This window comes from Tachysurus vachellii, chromosome 4 (genome assembly GCF_030014155.1).
Source record: "Tachysurus vachellii isolate PV-2020 chromosome 4, HZAU_Pvac_v1, whole genome shotgun sequence".
Taxonomy (NCBI): domain Eukaryota; kingdom Metazoa; phylum Chordata; class Actinopteri; order Siluriformes; family Bagridae; genus Tachysurus; species Tachysurus vachellii.
This window is the reverse complement of record NC_083463.1, coordinates 16880880-16890312: the sequence shown is the minus strand read 5'-3', so window position 1 is coordinate 16890312 and position 9433 is coordinate 16880880. Positions and strand designations below refer to the sequence as shown.

Genomic DNA, 9433 nt, shown 5'->3' with positions numbered 1-9433 from the left:
ACACTCTTAGAACCAAAATGTTTCTAAAGCATGATATCACGTATATCACATGATCAAGTATAGCTCCATTGTATAACATTTAGTTTATATATACTTAGTTTATAGTCTATGTGCTACCAAAAAAGCAGTTGAATGAGGTTTTTTGTTTTATATTAAAAAAACAAATACAAAAGGATTCGCTACCAATGCTGCACATGTATCCTGGTCTTGTTAGTTCACACCAAATATCCCTCCCACTCATAGCAAAAGGATAGATTACTGTTACGTTTTCAATATGGCAAACATATAATTTATACATTGAAAATGAAATTTGTATTTGCATTTTAATTTTAACAGCAAATTTAGGTCCACCAAAATGTAAATGCAAATATATATTTATATTAAAAATTCACATTTTCATATTAAGCATTAAAATGCAGTTGCAAATACATGTTTGAATTACCATTTTAAATTTTAATATATTCTGGAAAATGCTAACATAATTTAGTAGAGAAATATTGTGAGCTTTGTATTTTATCTGTTTCAACAGGAAAAATTAGAGATTGCTGCATTTGAAAACAAAAAAATGGTGGCTACCTTGGAAGAGGCCGTAAATGAGCAAACACTGCTGAAGGAGCATTGTCTTTTGAAAGAGGTAGAATTATTTAAGGCCTATTCTAAATATAGATGTCATCAGCAACACTATCTTTGTAGGGGTCACATTCCAAATTGAATCCATAGAGCCACTTACAGCCATTCATTTAGCATACATACAACAAATTAGGCTTCATTAAAATTGGTGACAGTCAATATGCAGAAAGCTTAACACAGCAAATTCTGAGCTTGACAGTACTGTGATATCTCTTACCCAGGACAGATTGCAAAGGATTGAGGAGCAATTATCAGAAGCACTCAAGAAAGAGAGCGAATCAACTAATAATTTTGAAAGACTGCAAAATGATATCAGCCAATTCAAGTAAGGAAGCAAAATGTTTTACCACTTTGATCTATAACCATAACTGTAAATTGGGGCATGCATAGAAGACTTCATAACAACTTTATAGCAACATATAAGCATGACTACTAAGCAATTAATGACTGTTGACTGAAACATTAATTATGTTATGACTGCCGATAGCACCCTCTGACAGTGAAGTTGACCTTGATAACAAGAGGATGGGTTTATGGCTCTTTGTTAATGAGCTTAGTGACGTCAAGGTGATCTTTTAGAAATGTATTGTACACAATGATCCATTTAAGAAAGTGCTTGGTAACACCTCAGCATTGGGGACACTATTATAATAATGATAGAAATGGTGTTGTACAAAGGTCAGCTTCTCAACCATAATTGTAAAGGAGTACCAAAGCATGTTCTCATACCAGTATGGAAAAAAATTGGGTATTGATGCATTCATATCTGCCTATCCGAAGCACCAGTAGTTAATATTTACTTCAGGTTTCCAAGTGCTGCCAAGTTCATTACACCTAACCATTAGCAATAATTTATTATTTTTAATTTTATTAGCCCAAAAAATATTTTTATTACAAATCTACTAAAAGAAATGTTGAATTAAAACATCACATTTTTTAATAACACCAAAATGTTACGTATAGTTTTAATTCCTCATTTCTTTTCTCTCCATTCGAAACCACTGCACTAACACTAGGCAAACAAAAGTTTACCTTTTGGGGGAGTTGTTAAAACTGCAATTATGCAAGTAAGAAAATAAACCCAGGCTTTGGGAATGTAAAGTGTAAAATGTGAGGTTATAAATACCCAGGAATAATTATTAACCCTGAGTAAAGTATGAGCAGTGTAAAATGTGAAACAAAATAAACCAGGGTTTTGTTCTCCAGGGGTTTACTGACCCAGTTTTACTATTTAAAATGTGAAAAGCCCTTTGTTTATATATGTAGTAATAAACATATAATATGTATGGTATGTATAATGACATCTTTATATAGGGATAGGTATGATGATCTACTGGAGAGATTTAATCAGCTTCTTCTTCAAAAGAACACTGAACAACATGAGGACAGTGATCCAAAGGGCGAGGTTTGTGAACTTTGTCTTAAAATGTCTAAATTTAGACTGGTCATTTGAATTATATTACAATTAAAGCATTCAATAAACACTTAATATTTTCTACTATCATATACAGCAAATGAAAGTAACTGTGGAAAAAATGAAAATTGAAGTAGAGAAACTTGAGGTGGAAAAACAACAATTACAGTAAGTAATACTACTTCGTGCATGATAGAACTTTTAATAATAGAAATTATTTAAATAATACATTTTAGAAGTGTAAAATTTTCAGTATTTTGGAAAAATGGCAGAGGTTTCAGTTGCCTAGCCTGAACTAATGAATGGGTGCCTTTAAAGCAAATGAATGAGGAGCAGCTGGCAATGAGTGTGATTAAAAAGAAAGCTGTTGCAGCAGTGCAACAGTGCAGTGAAATGCAGAATTTAGATAAGTACAGCTGCCTTGCATATAGAAACAGACCCTGGAAAGTTCTAAACATTTAGCTCATCCTGGTGGAGAGTTCAGCTAACTTACTATCCTAGATTGCTGCACAAATTAGAATTGTTAATAGTAGTAAACAGTAACCTTCCTTCAATGTTGTTATCAATAACAATAATGAACAATAATCTATGAAAAATGTATTTAACAGAAAATCAGAAAATGGTATAAAACAATAAAAAAGAGGATCTATAAATATTATATAATATATTAATTAATCAGTAAGCAGGGGGCATGGTGGCTTAGTGGTTAGCACGTTCGCCTCACACCTCCAGGGTTGGATTCCCGCCTCCACCTTGTGTGTGTGTGGAGTTTGCATGTTCTCCGAGTGCCTCGGGGGTTTCCTCCGGGTACTCAGGTTTCCTCCCCCGGTCCAAAGACATGCATGGTAGGTTGATTGGCATCTCTGGAAAATTGTCCGTTGCGTGTGAGTGCGTGAGTGAATGAGAGTGTGTGTGTGCCCTGCGATGGGTTGGCACTCCATCCAGGGTGTATCCTGCCTGGATGCCCGATGATGCCTGAGATAGGCACAGGCGCCCCGTGACCCGAGGTAGTTCGGATAAGCGGTAGAAAATGAGTGATTGAGTGAGTAATTAGTAAGCATACAGTATCAAAGTGTTTGCTCTGGCATGTGAAAATGCACCAGCCCTGTGTCTAGTAAAGGCTCAGCTGACCCGCCTGCTCTAGGCACCCTGCTGGTCTAAGCACTGGTCTCTGGCCAACTGTTTGTGTATTTGGGGGCAACGTAAAAGACCACACTGACTAATAAGAGGTCAGCAGTTTGGATTAAGGGAGTGCTTTAGCAAGCTAATTGTTACCAGCTGAACAGCACTAAGAAGAGTGGAGATGATTAGGTTGAATGTTAGGCTGAATGTTCTTTCATTACAGCCCATGTTCTGTGTGTGTAGGTGATTATCACACTTAGTTGAGAGCAAAATCAAAATCTTAATAGTAAGGTTATAGAACATAAGCATTTCCATGTTACACGTTATGTATTAATGCCAGACTACCTGGGTCACTCGATCTGTCAAGGATAGCCAGGGGACAAGTGTGAACTATCTGAGACCATTTATTGGCAAGACACATGCTCATGAATATGATCTTTGCCATTGGTAATCAACAGGGAAATGAGCAAACAATAAATCTCCAGTAGTTACTGACACAACTGCTTTTGTCACAGAACCACCATCATAAACAACATTCCAAAACCTTTCATTGTTCTCCTAATATTAGATCAATATAAGCAAAAAATATATTATGCCAGAGTTAAGTTACAATGTCACATTAAATGTTTTTGTTTTGTTTTGTTTTGTTAATGTTATACAGAAAGCATTTGGAGGTACTAAATGCAGAAATTGAGACGCAACACCAAGAGAATGAGAATCTTCAGGAACTGTTAAAAGAAGCTGTAAGTAAAACTGAATTTTTCAGTATAGGTATCAAAGTGCAGGTGCTATGGAGGCTATAAGGATCCCATATTTGTTTTGTTTGACTGCCACTTGTTTGGAATAGAATTTACTTGCATATGAAGAGTGTTCAATCCTGCTGTATACACTTAACAATTCAAAAGACATTTCTCTACATTTCTGCAGAATAAAAGCTCACAGAATAGGCTGGCAAAGAAGGAAAGACAAGTCAAAGCACTGGAACTAAAGGTGAAATTATCTGATATTTCTAGCAAATTATATTTGTGAGATATTCAATTCTGGCAAGAACATTTAATTGCCATAAACATTTAATTGCCATAAAATGGATCATTTAAAACAGTTCTCCTAGTTCTGTACATATTTGATTTTAACTTGGTAGTTTTGATTTTAACTTAACTGGTGATTGACCAAATGTAATTAACTATTAAGGCTATAGGATATCATCCATCCATCCATCCATCTTCTACCGCTTATCCGGGGCCGGGTCATGGGGGCAGCAGTCTAAGCAAGATATATAAATATATAGATATTTATAGATATATATAGATATTTATTCATTTCTAGTAGATCTATGCTATTCCAGTTTTTGTGAAGTGAATTGTACTGTGCTTTTCCTCCACCATATGCAATAATCTTATGGTGTAATGTCATTCTGATTAGTATGGTAGTATCTGAATTAAAACATATATCCATAGTAGTTAAGGAAAACCGTTGCCTTGAAATTGATTTGTGCATGCAGGGATATATGTGTTCATTTGTAGAAATAAATGTAAACTCCTGAATCTGAAAATATTCTGCCAGTTCTGGCCCAAAGGTCCAGGCACTGAGATAACTATTACTAATGCAAATCATCAACTTTATACACAAAAGAGGTTTCACTACACAGTGACAGGCAATAGCAAACACTCAATCATGGACACAAAAAATGCAACAAGATTGAGAGATTTAAAATGATTTTCTAAAAAGTTTCAGATGTGATGAAGTTTAATCAGAATTTTGTGCTGAAGATGGAAGGTATTTATTTCTTGACTTAATATCTAAGATAGTAAACGATAATTTCCCAGGGTATTCTAGCAGTAAGATTACAGCAGAAAAACCAGTTCCCCTGCAACTAGGTCTTGTATTTTCACAACAGACAGTATTTTCAGAGACCTGACAGCCACAGTGATGTGCAAAAAAAAAGTTTTTTTTTCTTTTTTTCATTCTATATAATGGGTAGTTATTTATTTACTTTCAAATGCAGTTTCCTGTATTCAATAGGGTGTTGAACACTTTTTTGTTTTATTCAGCCTCTCTTCTGTGATTCTTTTCAGTTGTCGAATCTTAAAACAAAGCAGGAGGCCAAAGCCAAGACTCAAGATGAAAATCTGAAAGAAGTACATAATGTTTCCTATGTAATGTGTACAGTTTTATTTACAGAGTAGTATGTAGAATGTTGTTTTTCTTTAAATAAGTGTTTTAATTTTATGCATTATTATTTTTTTAACTTTCTGTAGTATGCAGATATTGTTTTTCACTCACTTGTTTATAACACGATTGACCCCATTGACTTTGATGTTTATAATAAAAGATAGCACAATTAAAAGAGGAATCGCAAAAGCTGAAACACTACCACCAGGAGGAATATAAGAGAATATGTTCTGAGATGGAAAAAAAATCAGCTTCTGAGGCTGAGCTAATACTGGAGGTGAAATTCTTTGCCTTTTTTACATACATTTACATTTACATTTACAGCATTTGGCAGACGCCCTTATCCAGAGCGACGTACATAAGTGCTTAAATCTCTAACATTGAATACATTAATGCTGGCTCACTAAGTTACATACTTAAGATACCATGAGGGTTAAGATTCTTTCTAAGGGTGGCCATAGTGTAGCACATTTTAACTTTACATTTTAAAATGCATAAAATGACTTAGAGAACCATTTTATTTAAGCTTAGCACTGCTGTTTAGAACCCCTTTTTGGTTTATGCAGGTGCAGAAATGGAAGCAAGGATCACTGGAAGCAACAAAGAGTAAGGAAGACATTGAAATCAAATTCCAACAAAAGATAGCTGACATGGTTGCTTTGATGGAAAGGCATAAGGTGAATATTATTTTATTATGATTACCATAATTAATGTTACAATTACAGCAAATGTATGACAAATTCTTTTTGGCTTTCTTGATAGCATGAATATGACAAAATGGTGGAAGAGAAGGATGCAGAACTGAATGAGAAAAGAATGCGAGAAGCTGAAGTTAATGCTAATAAAACTTCATTGGTAATTTTTTCATTGTTTTTCTTGGATTTAAATTCAAAATTGAATTCTTTTGTTACTATATATAGTTGGATCCAGGTCACTTAAGAGAACATGCATGTCACTATACATACAATTTGCTGCATCATGGCTGACACTATGGGAGAGCTCCTTGTGGAAGCGGTTTCAGAAGCCGTGTGAAATCAGGCAAATCTGTTGGCTGAGGAGGTCATGAGACAAACCAGCAAGACAATATAAGGGCATCTGCATAATGTTAATCCAGTTTTAAAGGAAGCTCAAGAGGATGCCCAGAATGTGGCAAGAGAAACAGCAACTCGTTTCATTCTCAGGGAATCAGTGTAACCCAGTGTAGTTACCTTTCAAGGGACTCAACATTGCGTCATGGCTGATGCTATGGGAATGCCAATACCAACACTCATACACGCCAGGAGATGTCTATCCCAGAGGTTGTAAAAAGGCACAAACGAACCAGTAGCGGATCAGGAGGAGTGGTTATAGAACCTGATATGGGTGGCACACTCCAGTTCATTACATGGCCTCCTTAGCCAATAGATTGCTGTGATTTCAGACTGGGGGCACGGTGACTTAGTGGTTAGCACGTTCGCCTCACACCTCCAAGGTTGGGGGTTCGATTCCCGCCTCCACCTTGTGTGTGTGGAGTTTGCATGTTCTCCCCGTGCCTCGGGGGTTTCCTCCGGGTACTCCGGTTTCCTCCCCCCCGGTCCAAAGACATGCATGGTAGGTTGATTGGCATCTCTGGAAAATTGTCCGTAGTGTGTGATTGCGTGAGTGATTGAGAGTGTGTGTGTGTGTCCTGCGATGGGTTGGCACTCCGTCCAGGGTGTATCCTGCCTTGATGCCCGATGACAGCTGAGAGGCACAGGCTCCCCGTGACCCGAGGTAGTTCAGATAAGCGGTAGAAAATGAATGAATGAATGATTTCAGACCTTTAGACACCTCTTCCAGAAGGAGTGTTCCCATATCGTCAGCAAATACACAGCATTGAGTTCCCTAAAAAGGGAATTGTATAATATGCTGTGTCATAATGAGCTGTTACATAATGAGCAGAAAATTGACGTCAGTGAAAATGAAACACCCAGAAAAAAAGAAGTAGGTTTTTTAATCCACTGTAGCAATTAAGTTATGCTCTAAATAAATAAATACATAAATATTTTATAGGAGCTGGAGCTATCCTACCTGCAGGTTGAAAATGTACAATTAAAACAACAGCTTGATGAAATCAAAATGGAAAAGGTAAGTCTGGTTTTTGTATTGTTTTTTAATAAATAGTTTTATATATAGAGTTTTAAAAATAATGTGGATATTTCAGGAAAAGCTGCAGCAGCAAGTAGAAGAAATTACCAAGATGCAAACATCTCAGAAGGATGTTTACAAAAAGAAAGAGGTTCATCTTCTTTTGAATGCAGTAAAACAATTGATGTGTTATATTTGTTTTATTATATCTAATCAGATAAAGCCTGACCTATATTTTCTTATTTATCTTACATAAGGAGTGTCTAAAACAAGAAATGACTGCCTTAAAGAAGCAAATTGAATCTCTTGAAAAAGACAAGGCTCAGAAGGTGTTCTTTTCATTTATTTAAAGCATTGGTAATAGAGTATTGAAACATCAAATTTTTGGAAAATTATTAACATTTTTTTTTTTTTTGCAGCTGTCCGAGACTTCCAACAGAAAAAGCTCTAAAACAACAGATGTTGGTGCCATCAAGAAATCAACCCGTGTCTTTTCAAAGAACACAGGAATTGAAACTCCATTAAGAAAAGACCCAGCAACACCTTTTGTTAGTATTTATTCAGTATTTAGGTTGATTGTAGTGATTAATCTAGTCGAGTTAACGTGGTTTCTCTATACATAACATGTATTCTTTTTAATAACAGAGATTAGATGACAGTCTTAAGACACCATCTTGGACTTTGGGAACAAAAACTGGAACAACATCTCGAATAAGGGTACGTATATCTACTCTTTTTTGCCTGAAGTAAAAAAGAATGATTAAGTGAATGTATTTTCTGTTCCAGTCTTTCAGAATACGCACCCCACCTTCAACAGAGAAATCAGCACCATGGAAGCAAAACACCCTGGAGCTGGATCCCAAGTCTGACAGCTCAGAGCAAAATGATGTACTGGTAAATTATTCTGTAATGCTGTTTAATTTACCTTCACTCTTCGAACCATTGTTTGCTTTAAAAGAACAGTGATTATGTTTCACATCGGTTTTATTTGTATTTCTTTTTCCTTTTTTATGTTTTGGCAGAATATGTCTACAGTCATTAACAATCAAACAAAAGATTCTGGAACAGAGTGCCTGGGCTTATTCAAGGTTTGGAATATACATATGACATATAAGGCTTTTCTCAGAGTAACTGTGATGCTAAAAAACTTTATTTATAGTTACAGAGAACTGCTGTTTATAAGTCTCCAGGAGCAGCAATAAAACTGGCAGCTATGAAGAGGATGCGGGATGCAGGTTGGACTACCATTACCAGTTCAGACAAGAAAAAGAAAAAAGTCACTGAAAAAATATTTGCTTAACCACTTACATATCATCAAGCATAATCAGTTAGACCCTAGAATTGTTATTGATTCACCTGTTCATTTTAATTTGAGAACATATATAATATTTTTAAATATTTTTTATTTATAGAAATATAATTATATTAAATATATTTTCATGGTATGTTTTCCTTAATTTGTTTGCTTATGTGTGTTCATTTGCAAAAGATTTAAAAGTTACAATTTTGAAATATTATTCCTTGTTACTGTTCCACAATGTTGTTTCACCTATTATTCTTTAAATAACATAAACATTTTCAAGCATGTTTTTAGTTTTACAAGAATGTAACTAAGGCTGTTGGTTAGTTTTATTAAAAGTTTAAAAGGTGGTAGCCTCTTGTAAATGTTCTGTTGCTGGGTCCTCACTCAAAAATCCGTCTGAATTGTGTAAGTGTCTGTAAATGTCTGGTCTTCATTCAGTGCAGTTACTATGGATTTGTAGATCTGAGTTCCATCAGTTACAGACCTCCTGAAATAACTAGTGTTTCATTTGTTATTTTTAACTGCCCACCCACGAGTACAAGTACTCGTAAAAAAAAAAAAAAGATTTTTATTTTTTCTGTGTCAATATACTGTAGAAGTTGAACACACAAAAGTCTCTTGAAGAGATTACACTGAATAAAATGGTCAGGAATGTTTCTGAATGATTCAGACCAGCACCTGCTTAA

General features: G+C 35.3%; 1 protein-coding gene across 1 annotated transcript in view; it reads left to right on the top strand.

Annotated features, from left to right (window-relative positions):
• The window catches only part of sycp1 (synaptonemal complex protein 1), a 23540-nt gene extending 14311 nt beyond the window's left edge, over positions 1-9229 (top strand). Inside the window, exons 17-34 of the mRNA XM_060867105.1 lie at positions 530-634; positions 852-955; positions 1945-2035; positions 2142-2212; positions 3828-3909; positions 4094-4156; positions 5242-5304; positions 5499-5615; positions 5905-6015; positions 6101-6193; positions 7370-7444; positions 7521-7595; positions 7702-7773; positions 7864-7992; positions 8090-8161; positions 8231-8338; positions 8467-8532; positions 8604-9229. Coding sequence (XP_060723088.1) covers positions 530-634; positions 852-955; positions 1945-2035; positions 2142-2212; positions 3828-3909; positions 4094-4156; positions 5242-5304; positions 5499-5615; positions 5905-6015; positions 6101-6193; positions 7370-7444; positions 7521-7595; positions 7702-7773; positions 7864-7992; positions 8090-8161; positions 8231-8338; positions 8467-8532; positions 8604-8744 — 1638 coding nt within the window. The 3' untranslated portion in view covers positions 8745-9229. The remainder of the gene's footprint in view (positions 1-529; positions 635-851; positions 956-1944; positions 2036-2141; positions 2213-3827; positions 3910-4093; positions 4157-5241; positions 5305-5498; positions 5616-5904; positions 6016-6100; positions 6194-7369; positions 7445-7520; positions 7596-7701; positions 7774-7863; positions 7993-8089; positions 8162-8230; positions 8339-8466; positions 8533-8603) is intronic.
• The last annotated feature ends 204 nt before the right edge of the window (positions 9230-9433 follow it).